This window comes from Achroia grisella, unplaced genomic scaffold, assembly GCF_030625045.1.
Source record: "Achroia grisella isolate CSIRO2021 unplaced genomic scaffold, CSIRO_AGI_Agris_v1 utg2156, whole genome shotgun sequence".
In the NCBI taxonomy this organism is placed as follows: domain Eukaryota; kingdom Metazoa; phylum Arthropoda; class Insecta; order Lepidoptera; family Pyralidae; genus Achroia; species Achroia grisella.
Window position 1 is genome coordinate 143,657 of NW_026712714.1, and position 16,270 is coordinate 159,926.

At 37.4% G+C, this 16,270-nt stretch overlaps 2 protein-coding genes across 2 annotated transcripts; both read right to left on the minus strand.

Moving 5' to 3' along the window:
* Positions 1-45: 45 nt before the first annotated feature.
* Positions 46-1,638, minus strand: LOC131842303 (uncharacterized protein K02A2.6-like). The gene has a single exon (XM_059190842.1). The coding sequence runs from the start codon at positions 1,636-1,638 to the stop codon at positions 46-48; it is 1,593 nt and encodes a 530-aa protein (XP_059046825.1).
* A 116-nt stretch (positions 1,639-1,754) lies between these two features.
* Positions 1,755-3,857, minus strand: LOC131842304 (uncharacterized protein K02A2.6-like). The gene has a single exon (XM_059190843.1). The coding sequence runs from the start codon at positions 3,855-3,857 to the stop codon at positions 1,755-1,757; it is 2,103 nt and encodes a 700-aa protein (XP_059046826.1).
* Positions 3,858-16,270: the final 12,413 nt, after the last annotated feature.

Here is a 16,270-nt window from a genome sequence, read left to right on the forward strand (position 1 = left end):
ACACTCACAGTTGCATGACATACTATGCCCACTACACAAATTTACTTAAGGCACACCAATTATCTCTGGCCACAAATCAGGGTCTGGTATTAATACTTCCGGTGACTCATCTGGTTCAGTATCATCTGGTTGATCCCAGGATGGTCTGCGTTGAAAGCCATTGCAATCTTTACTACCCCGAGCTAAGATCTGATCTGCGTGGCGCCTATGTATTTCTCCATCCTCTGTTCTCACCCTATATGTACTTGGACCCTCTATATCCACAATGGTAGCTCTGAGCCATTTTTGTCCTGACTCATATACACGGATTAATACTGCCTGATTCTTTTTAAAGATTCTATTTGGGACCCGGTTTGCTGCTGCCTCGAGTTGATTCTGGGCATCATCTGGTACACAACTCGGGTGTAAATTAGAAATAGCAGTTCTGTATCGACGACCATTTAGAATTTCTGCTGGTGTCTTATTTGTGCTATTTGGTACAGTGCGTAAATGATATAATGTTTTTGAAAGCTTCTCTGACCAAGTTATATTAGAATTGGCATATGTCAACTTCTTAAGTTTATTTTTAAAAGTCTGTATAGCCCGTTCAATATGTCCATTCGTGGCTGGATGATATGGAGGTGAGTATTTGTGCTTAATGCCATTCCTCTGAAGAAAAGAATTAAATTCATCTGAGGTAAAAGCCCTGCCATTATCAGATACCAAAATCTCTGGCAATCCTTGTGCTGCGAAAATCTTCCTTAGCACACTTATAACTGTTTCACTGCTCATTGATGGAACAATCTCTGCTTCAAACCACTTGCTGTAACTATCCACCAATACCAGAAATGTTTTTCCTTGGAAGGGTCCTGCAAAATCTATATGCACTCGACCCCATGGTTTTTCAGAAGGTATCCATGTCTGTGGGTCTTTCGGTGGGTTATTTCTGACTTGCTGACAATGTACACACTCTGACACAACTCTCTCGATGTGTCGATCCATATCATGCCACCAAACATATCCTCTAGCATAGGATTTGGTCTGAACCACCCCAGCATGTGGGGCATGTAATAAATCCAAAACTTTACTCTGTAGTGCTTTGGGTATAATGACTCTGTTGCTCCATAGTAAACATCCCTTACTAAGTGAAAGAGCCTCTCTACGAGACCAAAATGGCTCCAAATCTGGATCTGGACATGAACGGGGCCAGCCATGAAGTATATGAAACATAGCCTTCTGTAGAATTGTATCTTTCTTGGTTTCTCCAGCAATTCGTGTCACGTCAAGGTCCCACCCCTCTGGCTGCTCATCCAGCAGTAGCACTTCTCTCAGGTCTTCTTCTTTTAGTGCGGATGTATTTGGCATTGTCCATCTACTAAGGGAGTCTGCATTCCCAATTAATTTTCCTGGTCTATATTTAATATTGTAATTATAACAACCCAGTTTCAGTGACCACCTTAACATTCTTGGTGATATTTGGTCAGGAATGGGTTTTACAGGATTGAAAAGACCAACAAGCGGCTTATGGTCTGTAATAATATCAAATTTACGACCAGCCAGATACTCATGAAATTTTGTGATACCAAATATAATAGCAAGAGCCTCCTTATCAATTTGTCCATAGCGCCGCTCATGTGGCTGAAGAGTTCGAGAAGCCATCATAATTGGTCGTTCTGACCCATCATCCATTACATGAACCATCACAGCTCCTAGACCATATTCAGAAGAGTCACAAATTAACAGCAATGTTCTGTTTAATTCATATCCAACTAATGTCAAATCCGATGATAGAAGACTTTTGCTTTGTCAAAGGCCACTTGTTCTACAACACTCCACATCCAGGGTTGTTTTGAGTCCAATAGTCTGTACAATGGTTCCAGAATAGTTGCCTTGTCAGGCAAGAATTTTTCATAAAAATTGTACAGGCCCAAAAATGCCCTTAATGATACCTTATTCTGGGGTGCAGGTTTCTCTTTTATCTCCTTAACTTTTAATGGAGATGGATGTAGTCCTTCGCCATCAATCATGTGTCCTAAAAAGGTTATGCTGTCTGATGCAAAGACACATTTTTTAAAATTAAGGCGAAATCCCATAGAATCCAGTTTACCCAATACCATACATAATCTTCCATTATGTTCCTCCATATTTTTTCCACAGACAGCAATGTCATCGAGTAAACATGCTACTCCTTCCATGTTAGCAAATGCTGTTGACATTAAACGCTGGAAAATAGCTGGTGCTGCACTCACACCAAATGCCAAACGGTTCATCCTCATTAATCCCATGTGGGTATTTAGTGTTAATAGATTAGCTGTCTCTTTATCCACTTTCACCTGTGTATATGCTTGCTTCAGGTCAAGTTTACTAAATACCCGTCCTCCACTTAACTTTGCAAAAGCTTCGGCTGATGTGGGCAGTGGGTATGTGTCTGTATTTATAGAAACATTAACTGTGGCACGATAATCCCCACATATGCGTAAGCTGCCATCCTCTTTTTTAACAACTCTAATAGGTGTGGCCCATTTTGAATACTTCACTGGTGTCAAAACGCCATCATCAATCATTTGTATTAAAGTAGTTTCCACCTGTTGCTTGAGTGGAAATGGCACTGGTCGAGCTTTGAAATATTTTGGTGGCATCTCAGGCCGTACATGCAAAGAAACCTCTGGACCAGTATATTCACCTAAATCATTTTTGAATAAATTTGGAAATTTATTTGTGAGGGATGTTAATTCATCATAGGTCCAGCACAATCCAGAAATATGTATCGCCAGAGGCTTGAACCAATTCCTTCCTAATAAACTTGGCCCTTTGCCTGTTATCACCAACAGCTCACATTGTGCCTCTTTGCCACCAAGACTAGCTCGAACGTTAGCCAGTCCTAACACCTTCAGTGGTTCACGCGTCCATGTCACCAATTTTATGTTGGTAGGAATTAGTGGGGGTGGTGTAACCCATAATTTGTGGTAAGTTTCTTCTGATATTATTGTTCTTGAAGCTCCAGAATCTATTTCCATAGAAAGATTCACTCCATCTATCCTCACCTCTGCTTTAATTACTGGGAGGTTATTCTCCCCACAATTATACACACCCAACATCTCTTCGGGCAAGGATTTTAAGCTTCCCTCACCACATTCTGTAGTCTGGTGTACTTTTGCCAGTCTCTTTGCACACGCAGAAGCAATGTGTCCATAACGCTTACAGAAGTAACACCTTGCTTTAGCAAAAGGACATCGTTCGCCAGTTTTGTGTAATTTTCCACAATGTCGACAGTCATTCGATTTTATCCTACCAATTTCCATAGGTTCCGAAACATGGAATGGAGTTTGCTTCTGCACCTTGGTATCGGGGTATAAATCCAACCATGTGGCTTGATAGTTGAGACACAACTGAAGAGCACTTTCATAAGTAAGATCCTTTGTTCTCAATAATTCCCTTTTCAAGCGCACATCATTCACCCCTAATACGAGCCTGTCCCTCAACTGACGTTGTAAGTCCGAAAAGTTGCACTTCACAGCTAATAAACTTACAGCTGCTACAAAGTCCTGAATACTTTCACTTTGTAATTGATGACGTTTATGAAATTTTTCCGTTTGTAAAATTTCATTAATTTCCGGTTCATAAAATTTGTCCAAAACTTGCAAAATTTGCGAAAATTCCACTTCAGTTGGTCGATGTGGCACTAATAAGGATACAATTAAACCATAAGTCTCTTTTCCACATTGAGATAAAAACAATGAACGAGCTTTATCAATGTTCTGTTCACCATAGCCAGCGGCATCGAGAGCACACAGTAATTGTTCTTTATAGTCACTCCATTTGTCTGTTTTTGGATTAAAATGTCCCGGAAGCACTATATTATTAATATTTGACATCATTTTCGCAAAATTACATTTATTTTCCTCAGTCGCCATTAAAAGATACAACTTGGTTGAGATTGGAAGCAAAACTATTTAATATTCCTCATAATTACATAAGTACCCTCACATAAATCAATTTACAAATAATAATCAAACTACCCATAGTTTACATACATAACAACATACATACATATTATGTAATTCATTATCTATCATTATAGCATATTTTTTATATATCACAAGCTTTTGCCCGCGGCTTCGCTCGCGTAGTAGTAATTATTATTATTAATTAGGTGTAGTTTTTGTGGCTTTCTTTTGTTTAGTGTATGTACAAAATCTAAGATTTATACAAACTTTCATCCCCGATTTCATCCCCTTAGGGGTGAAATTTATCAAAATCCTTTCTGCCTCTCTCTGCTTCTGGGGATGCCTACATCGTAATAGCTTTATGCATGCAAAGTCTCAGCCCAATCAGTTTAAAATTGACAAAGTTTCATACAAACTTTCGTCCCTTATTTTATCCCCTTGGGGGTAGAATTAATCAAAATCCTTTCTTAGCGGATGCCTACGTCATAACATCTACCTGCATGCCAAATTTCAGCCCGATCCATCCAGTGGTTTGGGCTGTGCATTGATAGATCACTATGTCAGTCAATCACCTTTCAGTTATATATATTTAGATATTACCTAAGTAAAACCCATTATGTAATGAAATTTAAATATTGTTTAATGCACTTTGAATTTGGTTATCCAGATTTTCAGTTGTATGGAATACCTGTACCCCTGGTTTTAATTGATCTGGATAATCAAGATTCTACTATAATTGAGTAGCAAACTGTACCTACCTGCACCCCAGGGCCTTTGGATGTTTAGCAAAAAGATTCAAGGACCAAAAACTTCTATTTTTATGCATCTATATAATATTTACAAATTTTACCACCTCTTTTGGAGATTGTTCACTTTTCTGCTAATGATCTTTTTTGCTGAAATTTGTTGAATATTATATTTTATCTTTGATGATTTTACTTATTTAGTCACGTTGCGCTAACTGTTCTGATCTCATGCTCATCTTATCATCCTCCACTGGTTCCCCGCCAGCATAAACCGTTAGCGCAGGCGGGTGCACCATTCCATTATCATCCTCTAAGAAAATGTTTTTCTCTTTCATTCATCCCTGTTCGTAGTCATCTCGTTATTTACTTTGCATAGCACAGTCAAGTGCTGACCATTAATCTAATAAAAAAATCCTTGTATCAAATTTATCATTACAATAGAATGATTCACAAAATGCATTTAAGTATGTATTTAATACAAACATCACCCCGATTGCTCGTTTCTTGTTGCTTATACAATCAACATACCCAATCTAAATTACAATAGATTCAATTCCGTCAGTCCAAATGCGGGTTTGGGAGAATAGAGAATAGAATAGAAAATCATTTATTCAAATAAACTTAAGCACTTTTGAATAGTAAAAATTTTTTTTTTAAATCTACCGCTTATTCGGTAAGCTGTCTCATCACAAGAAGAATAAGCAAGAAACCCTTGTGTTGCTCTTTTAAATAATCCTTGTAAGTTCATATTTTACAAGTCGAAACGTGTGAATTAGGGTTCATGATTTCTCGAGCTTTTCAATTTCTCGGGTCTCGAGAATTCTCGAGGTCAATTTCTCGGGTCTTCTCGGGTTGTCGAGAAATTTACATTTACGTACGTTTTCTCATATTATTTGGTTCCAATAACGTCAAAAAATTCAGTGGTTTTCCTCTCAAATAAAAGTATCAAATTAAACTTTTATTTAAAAACTTTAATATTATGAGTAAATTATTATTTTTTAAATAGAGAAATAATATTAGGTCCTTACATATGAAATTGGCGTTTTGTCGTACTGGCCACTTTGATCTCAAATATCTCCTCTTTTTTAGGAATTCTATTTCCAAATTTATACGGCTATTCACTTTGGGTCACTCATCTACTCGTTGTACATCAACGACATCCCTAAATTCTCCGACTTAAAAGTCGAAATATCGCTGTTTGAAGATGACATGCCGATAACTGGCTCTCTTTACATTCGCCAAGTCCCGTGCGACAATAGCCAGACGGCTTCAGAAAGCCGTAACGATACTGGGCGAATGGTTCCGTCGGTGGCGCATAGAAGTCAATCCCAAATAAAGTGCAGCAGTGTACTTTAGCAGGGAATTCGATTCTATGAATCACCCGATCGAACTATTCGGCCAAAACATCCCGTGCGTTTCGAAAACGAAATACCTCGGCGTTAGCCTAGATAGGAAACTAACGTTTCGTCCTCACATCAAGCGTGTCCGCGACTGAGCCGCCTTTATACTAGGGCGACTCTATCCTTTTATTAACAAGCACAGTAAAATGTCGCTTCGTAACAAGCTGACACTATACAAGGCTTGCATCCGTCTACTGTTTAATCAACCGACTACAAATCATACAGAATAGGTTTCTGCGTCGAGCCACCGGTGCGCCGTGGCTCGTTCGCAGTGTAGACCTCCACCGCGATCTTAATCTGCCCTCCATCAAGCAGTTTATGAAGGTAGCGTCTCGACGCTACTTCGACTCTACCCAATCCCACACTAACCCGCTTATAGTCAGTGCGGTCGACTACGCACCAAGGAGTAATATCAGACATACGCGACAACGTCGCCCGAGGCACGTTCTCATTGACTCCGACGACCCCATAACGGCAGGTAACCTCCCCACGGGCCCACCCGTTCTACTCCGACCACACTTTTACACACACACACGATACCGTCCTCGCCGGCGAAGACGACGACCTCAAACACATTCAACCGGGCGCCTGAAATTTTAACGGAAAATTACGACGGCCTGAGCCGAGGTTCGAACCCCTAGTGGTGCCCTCAGACTAAAATCGTATCCGTCAGGCAGGAGTTGGCCTTCAGCCGCTCCATAAGTCTTCCGCGGGTTTGGAGTACCATCTGCACTCGCCCCCTAACATCCGGTGAAGCTGTAAAGGCCAGCTACGGCCAACAGCATCAGAGTAGTCCGAAAAAAAAAAATGGGTCACTCACAGCATATAAAATGAAAAAACTTAAAGTATCGCGTTATTTATGAATACAAGTTCCGCTGTGGCACCAGTGCTACACGGTGCTAAGTGGTCTCTCAAAAGAAAACACGTGCATTTTTAGTTCTGGAAATTTTGACCTGCAAAGCAATCTCGGTGGGCGGCCGGAATCCAAGGTTGATAATGAAGAATTGAAGGCTATTGTGGAAGCGGATCCATCGCAAACCCGTCCGAGTTAGCTGCAGGCTGCGGTGTTAGTGACAAAACTGTTTTAATCCTTTAGCAAATTGGGAAGGTGAAAAAGCTTGAAAAGTGGGTCCCTCATGAATTCAATGGAGTAAATCGACAAACGCGCGTAGCCTGCTGCGTTACATTAATCAACCGGCATAATAATGAAGGGATTTTAAATCAAATCATTTCCTGTAATGGAAAGTGGATCTTGTACGATAATCGGAAACGCTCATTGCAATGGCTAAACCCTGGCGAACCAACCAAATCCTGCCCCAAAAGAAAATTGGCTCAAAAAATGTTACTTGTGAACGTTTGGTGGACTATTTCCGGTGTTGTTCACTTCGGCGATGTGTATTGTCAGCAATTGAGAAACCATGATGGAAAAGCTAGCTGCTAAACAACCGAGGCTGGTCAAACGCCAAGAACGCTTGACCACATACTGCACAACAGACAGTTACCAAATTAGAAGAGCTTCAATTGGAATGTCTAAGACAACCACCATACTTCCCGGACCTTGCTCCAACAGATTACCATTTTTTTTTTTCAAAATTTGGATAACTTCTTGCAAGGGGAAAAAATTAAACTCCGATGGGGCAGTCCAAAGTGCAAAAACAAAAGGCAAAAGTGCATAAATAGAAATGGTACATAGGTACCTAGATTAAATAAATATATTATATTTTGAAAAAAAAAATACTTCAGGTTATTCCCTTACAAAACGCCAATTTAAATTTTTCAGGACCTAATTGTTCTTATAATTAGACTTATTTATAATGACATATATTATATACTTATAATGACAGCACCATTTTTGGCTGCTTATTTAGAAAATAAAAACAACTTAAACAAAAATAGTTTCTACAAAATAAAAAAAATAACATGAAAGAAAACAAAAACGTTAATATCTTTAATTATTGCGCCGCCTCGCAACAAAACAAAGGGCAATTTAATATCTATATAGGTACATGATTTCTCGAGTTCTCGACTTTTCTCGAGCTTAATTTCCCGGGAACAAAACCCATGAATTTCCCGGGAATTCTCGAACCGAGAATTCCCGGGAATGAACCCTAGTGTGAATACAAACTACCAACCATCACTAATTTATTAGGGTCAAATATAAATATACAATAAGATTAAATCAGTCGTAGTGATAAGAGCAGACCAGTCCCTACAAGCAGCACTCGTTCACGAGTATGACGGATGAGCCAGCCATCACTGCGCTCGACCATATTTTAAGGAACTCAATTATCCGGCCCATCTACGCCGCTGATTTCTGATAGAATTAGCTATACCAGTGGCTAAATATAGTTATTTGTAACTAGCTGTTCCCGCGCTACCGATACGCGCTACGATATCAGCTACCTGCCAAAAAAATCCCGTCAAAATCGGTCCAGCCATTTCAGAGATTAGCCGGAACAAACAGACAGACAAACAAAAATTGTAAAAAATGTTATTTTGGTGTATTAAACGTATTTATATTCATATGCATGTAGTAAAAAATGGTTATACCAATATTACAAACAGACACTACAATTTTATTTATATGTATAGATGGATCCAGACCATATTCAAAACTGCACAATCTTCAATCGTGTAAGTGACCTTCGAGGCGGCATGTCACGGCCACGACCGACATGTCTGAATTTAATTATCCATTGTATAGATGACCACGGTGGTCTAGCGGTCTAGCACACCGCTTTACGACCGATGGTCGCGGGTTCGATTCCTCGCACGGCACAAACATTTGTATTCATGAGTATGATTGTTTGTATCGGTCTGGATGTTTTCTATGTATTTACGAAAAAAAATTATCTATGTATTTGTATCAGTTGTCTAGTACCCATAACACAAGCTTTAGCTGGCTTAACTTGGGTCTAGATGGCGCTGTGTGAATTGTCCTGAGATTATTATTATTATAATACTAGCTACTCACCCGGCTTCACACGGGTGTGCATGTAGTATACATATAAACCTTCCTCTCGAATCACTCTATCTAGTATCATATTTGACTAAATATGTTAATTTTTATTCGTGACTACGAATAAAAATTTTAATATACTTTAATCTATACATATAAAAAAATCGGAGTATCTGTTTGTAATATTGAAATAACCGTTTTTACTCTTCTTCTTATTCGCTTCGTTCTTGTCAGAAAGGTCGTGGTCATTATGTAGGTAGTGGGATGCACGACAGCTCGCCATTTGTCTCTACTGTCTGCCATTCTGGTACACTCGTGGAGTGGACCGCCTATTGCTGCTTTGATTTGGTCGGTCCATCGCATGGGTGATCGTCCACAGGGTCTAGTACCATCAACTCTACCCTGTATGACAAGTCGCTATATGGATGCGTCTTTATTTCGTGAAACGTGACCGAAGAAGTTGTGTAATGCCGAGTTCTTCGAGTATAAAAACGTTTGTTCTAAATTCTTCTGAGGAATTGTTCGGATTAATACCAGCTGCTGAGTTTCACCACCGTACCACCCGACAGAAACTGAAATACCATCCTGATCATTTGGATGAATGGCGGTCTTCCACAGTGCGGTTTTCTAGAAACTTTTTGCCCCGCACAACCACATTGTGGAATCACCTTCCAGCAATGGTATTTCCGAACCGATACGATATTGAAACCTTCAAGAAAACAGCTTATTCCTTTTTAAAAGGCCGACAACGTACTTGCAATTCCCCTGGTGTTGCGGGTGCTTATGGGCGGCGGTAATCACTTACCATCAGGTGAGCCGCATGCTCGTTTGTCCCCTGTGTTATAAAAACAAAAATTCGGTCCATGATACCCGAGGCATTCTTACTACATACATATAAATACGGTAAATACACCAAAATAACATTTTTTACCATTTTTGTCTGTCTACAACTCTCTGTTTAACTTTAGTTACTTTTATTTTTAGAAAATAAAGGCAAACTCCACGAAGACGAAGTCGCGGGTACAGCTATCTTTTTACAATCCTAGAAAAGATTGTTTGTGGTCAACAAAGTTATTTATATAAATAAATGCATATAGTAATTACTTGAGTATTTAATATACATTACTGTTTATCATGTACCTACAAATATTGGTCATGAGGTCATAATGAATTGTATACCTAACAATTTGAAAATGACATATCAATCTTGCTAACTATAGAAAAACAGATTAGAGTAAATTACAAATTAGCTAATTCGACGGCCTCGGTGGTCTAGCGGTTTAGCATACCGCTTTAATTCCGATGGTCGCGGGTTCGATTCCTCGCACGGTGCAGACATTTGTATTAATGTAAAGTATGATTTTGTCGGTCTGGGTGTTTTCTATGTATATTACGTATGTATTTACAGAAAAAATATCTATAGAAATAGAAATAATCTTTATTCAAATAAACTCATTACAAGCATTTTTGAATAGTCATATTTTGATTCTAGCACTCATTCGGAATGCAGATTCATCACAAGAAGAATGAACAAGAAACTTGTGTGTTGCTCTTTTGAATAGATGTTTTTTATAGAATAATTATAGTATAACAAGTAAGAGGCATGCGATAATCAACATAGAAATCGCTACGCACTCATTATTAGTGTAATCAGATAATATTGTCAGTGCTATGATTTTTAAGTTTTTCTATAAAAACATTATTGTCATTAACGAATTCTTCAATTTTATAGTAAGCTTTTTTTTTATTTAAATCTTTTTTCAGGCAGATTTATATCAGACTGGTATGTATATCAGTTGTATATGTGTTTATATCAGTTGTCTAGTACCCATAACACAAGCTCTGCTTATCATGGGACTAGATGGCGCTGCGTTAATTGTTTGGGGTATTTTTTTTGTGTATGATAATGGAATGGTGCACCCGCCTGCGCTAAAACCAAAAAACAGCATATTCATAATATTAATACTAGATTTAAAAACAAACTTGCTGTCCCCAAGTATCGTTTAGAAAAAGTCAATAGGTCTTTTATGGGAATAGATATAAAAATTTACAATAAGATACCAAAGGATATATTGGAATTACCCTTAAATAAATTCAAAACATCTGTTAAATCATATTTACTGAGCAAGGCCTATTACTCACTAAACGATTACTTGAATGACGAGCGTGCATGGCAATAGTTTTCATGTTCGGGATTTTCATTTAATGTTAGACACCTATATAAAAATACATTGTAAATAAACTGGCTTTAAAAAAAAAAGTAATTCAATTGAGTTTCTTGCCAGTTCTTCTCAATTGGATCTATATATCGAACTGGACAGTAGGGAAACAAATAAAATTATAATGTAAAAATTTGACGTTCATAAGCGGCTACAATGTCCTACTTGAATAAATGATTTTTGAATTTGAATTTGCTAACAGTTTACGCTGGCGGGGCACCAGTGGAGGATGATAAGATGAGAATGAGGTCAGGTCAGTTAGTCCATCGTGACAAATTCATTTGAAGCGTTGTGACTCGACTCCAGCTGCGTCACCCTCAATGTCAGGTTACTTTTGGTCCGGATATATTCAACGAAGTCCTATTCCTTGGTGATAATGATAAAACTGTAACGGAACAAGTAAGACCAGAAATAAAAATGGTGAGTCAGAGACAATGTGATGATTGTCTGTGTGTTGTACGCAGTACAGCACGCTGTACAAATTTGTACAAATATTCAACTGTTATCTACAACTCTGTACCATCTGTACACAATACGAACATTAGATTTTGATAAAAATGTACTGTTTGTCTGTCTGCTGACGTCACAAGTGATATTATGTAAATGATTGTGTATATTAACTAGTAACAATTAGTAATATGATTGAATTATGTCGTTAAAAGATCTCTTATGGGCGTACCCATAAGAGTAGCTGTCAGTGGCAGATATTAAAAATATATTTATATTACTAAAAACGTGCCATTCGAGCGATCTACTTTATGAAGAGTCGTGAAATATTCTCACCGTTGCTTCTCAATTTATATATTAAAATATCCTGTATGTTTGCTCGCGTTAATTTATCCCCTTAGGGGTGGAGTTTATCAAAATCCTTTCTTAGGGGATGCCAACGTCATAGTAGCTTTATGCATGCAAAGTCTCAGCCCGATCGGTTTAAAATAGACAAAGTTTCATACAAACTTTCATCCCCTATTTTATCGCTTTGGGGGTAGAATTAATCAAAATCCTTTCTTAGCGGATGCTTACGTCGTAACATCTTCCTACATGCCAAATTTCTGCCCGATCCGTCCAGTGGTTTTAGCTGTGCGTTGATAGATCACTAAGTATGTCAGTCACCTTTGAGCTATATATATTTAGAAGATACAAAAAATGTGCCATTGGAGCGATCTACTGTATGAAGAGTCGTGACTCATTAAAAGAGAAATTCAAATATTCTCACCGTTGCTTCTCAATTTATATATTCAAATATCTTACATGTTCATAAAAATCTTGACTTATTTCCAAAAAACAGCAATATTCATAATATTAATACTAGATTTAAATACAAACTTGCTGTCCCCAAGTATCGTTTAGAAAAAGTCAATAGGTCTTTCATTGGAATAGGTATAAAAATTTACAATAAGTAATCAAAGGATATATTGTAACTACCCTTATATAAATAAAACATCTGTTAACGTTGTTTTGCCATATAAATAAATATCGCTATTAAAAAATTGGGGTTGATCGTAGAAGAGTGATTTTTTTTTTGTTTTGTGTATATTTTGTATGACGAATAATAAAAAGAGAGACCTTCTTAGCATTGTATGGATTCACTTTAGTCAGATGAACCTACAAGTATATGACATACGAGTAGAGTACCAGTATGTATGTTGTATGTTCTGCATATATAGTGTATCGGATATCATCGGAATCGCGAAATTAAAATCGATATTTGTGTGAGTCACGATACGATTTGGTTCGACGAAAAATATAATACAAATCAGCAGCTAATAAAATGATTAATGACTAATTGACGTCATTATTATATATATATATATATATATATATAAATAAAATTGGAGTGTCTGTTGGTAATATTGAAATAACCGTTTTTTACTACTTGCATATGAATATAAATACGATACATACACCAAAATAACATTTTTACAATTTTTGTCTGTCTGTCTGTTTGTTCCGGCTAATCTCTGAAATGGCTGGACCTATTTCGACGTGACTTTTTTTGGCAAGTAGCTGATGTAATAATTAATTAGAACGCAGCACAGAATTAGTGCGGGATGGATGAAATGGCGACAGGTCTCAGGAATGCGACCCTCGAATGCCCTTGAAATTAAAGGGTAAAGTTTATAAATCTATAAGACCTGTCGTTCTGTATGGATCTGAAAGTTGGGCCGTAGAGAGGATGGACGAAAGGTGTGCATGTGGCAGAAATGCGAATGTTGAGATGGATGTGTGGGGTCACCAGGAATGACAGTAAGGAATGTGTACATACGAGGAAGTTTGAAAGTTGCACCGGTTATAGAAAAGTTCCGAGGTAACAGATTGAGCTGGTATGGGCATGTTATGTGGAGGAACGAGGATCATGTCTTATGGAAACTGTATAATATGAATGTGGATGGAGGATGATAATGGAATGGTGCACCCGCCAGCGCTAAGGGTGTACACTGGCGGGGCACCAGTGGAGGATGATAAGATGGGCATGAGGTCAGGTCAGTTAGCGTGACAAATTCACCTTGAATTTATCACGATGGTTTCCAGGGGGAACCGCATGGAGGTCAACCTGACGTGGTACATTGCTAGCACCGCCCTGTGGATGGATGTAAAGGCAGGGGACGCCCTAAGAAAAGATGGATGGATTGTGTGAGAGATAATATGAATAAAAGAAGAGTATGCTCAGATATGACGACCGATAGAGAGCAGTGGAAGAGAATGACATACTGCGCCGACCACAAATAACGGGATAAAGGCAAGGCAATGATGTAGCTGATGTAATATGGAGTAACTTAGGCTACTTTTATTTTAGAAAAATAAAGTTAAATTCCACGCTTTTCGCGTGGAGCGGACGAAGTCGAGGGTACAACTAGTAGCAAATAAATTTGTTTTGATTTTTTTACAAACTAGCTGTTAGCCGCGATTTCGTCCGCGTGGAATTAAACTTGTTTTTGATTCAACAACATTACTTTAATAAAAGTAGCCTGAGTTACCTCTTATAACATTGGCTATCTGCGAATGAAAGTCCGTCGAAATCGGTCCGGCTGTTTCACAGACTAGCAAGAATGAACTATGACGGTTTTTTTTATTCAAATGTATATAATAAAATCTATTCGGTTATGGTCTCACATGTCAGTTATTTTACGAAGCAGTCAGTTTTTTTAAGAGCAACACACAAGTTTCTTGCTTATTCTTCTTGTGATGAATCTGCATTCCGAATAAGCGGTAGAATCAAAAAACTTGACTATTCAAAACTGCTTATATTAAGTTTATTTGAATAAATATTATTTCTATTTCTATATTTACCAAAAATTCTTTCACGGTTTTGTTTAATCCTTTAGGGACTTTTATCATAATATGATAATGCCAGCCCCATCGTATCTTATTTCATTTTGGTTTTTATTATATGGTAGAAGATAAGATTAGCAATCTTTTACTATACAATGAAAACAAAAACTTTGCTGGCTGGCTGGCAGAATCAGATAGTGTGGTACGTACCAACATCGAGCCGATTCAGTCCAATTTTTTCTAAATATATAATAGAATAGAATATAATTTATTCATTCGTTTTATACATGTAAGAAGCACTATTTATGATGGACGACTGAGGCTTTGCAGCCGGCTACCGCAAGGGAAACCCCAAGTAGCGCCCGTGACTTGTGACACGGGTGTAGGTTTAAAAGGCCGTTTTAGAATGCATTAACACTCACCTTCACTACTTGCAGCTTCCCCCCAGGCCCAACAGACTGGGATAAACCCATTGCTAATACAATTCACTTTAATATCCAAAACACAACCGGCACGCTCTGCGCTCATCGACTGAATGCCGCGGCTCACGCAACGAAAGAGGATTATTCAACTACCGACCTCCGTATTTATAGACCAAAGTCAGTGTAGTAGGTTGGTCTATGAATACTAGATGGCGCTATTTACAATATTCGTAATAATCCTTACATCGGGTACTTCATTAGTACTAAAACCAAACTACCTTCTTTTAATATATTTTTAAAATATCGGATTTTTTCTACAATAATGACGTGAATTCTAACATACAGTAATAACATAAGAAGTACAAGGAATAATTTACACATTATGTTAAGGTTTAAATAGGTTATAATCAGTGAAACAATAGTGTTTGCATTCAATGCCAATAGATGGTCTGTCCTGAAATGTATTTATAAAATATAAAAACGCGCTATTGTTTCGATTTATTGATTTCTCAATTATGTTATTTGTAATATTTTTTTGTACCTATACTTGCGAAGGAACAGTATATTTGAAACCGACCAATAAACTTTATATACACGAGTTATAAGAAGAAATGTTTATATTGTTATAAATACATTTACAGACCTTGTGGTTTTAACACACTAGAAGTCAAAAAAGCCATATATCATAATATTTGGACATTTCACAACTCATAAATTATAGCTTATTTATAACTAATAATACAATTATTTTTGATTTCTGTATTTTCGTATATTTGTATAATTGTCTTTTTTTTTGTGTTATTTTCTATATTTTCTTGTAACTTTTGTGTGTGTGCCAATTCAGTATCAGAATTTTTTATTTTCAATTGTACAATATTTTTGGATCTACTTCTGTTTTAACTCTGGAGACCCTAATGCCCTTTATTAAATATGTGTGTGTGCATGTTATTTTCAATTGTGCCAAAACAATATTTGGATTTCTATGTTAAGCAAATACGGAATTGTTCTCTGGCAACATATACATTATTTAATATCTGAAACTTCGTATTGACACGTTTGTGTGTGTGTAACAAATTACTGTTTCTATTGTACAATATTTTTTCTCATTCTGAAACTGTACAACTTATAACTATACTAAAATTGTTAATTTTTGGTTTAAACTATTGTCTATACCATGTGTGTGTGTAATCACAATATACCAGTATAATTTGCTGATGCTGACGTCGCAACCTTATCTTCAGAAACAAAACATGAGTTTTACCACCTCCCACCCGCACCGCGGCCCTATTATTTAATAATTATTTATAAAAATAATGATTTTACAC

Coding starts and splice junctions, on each gene's coding strand:
- LOC131842303 (XM_059190842.1), bottom strand. CDS start 1,638: ATGGCTTCTCGAACTCTTCAGCCACATGAGCGGCGCTATGGACAAATT.
- LOC131842304 (XM_059190843.1), bottom strand. CDS start 3,857: ATGATGTCAAATATTAATAATATAGTGCTTCCGGGACATTTTAATCCA.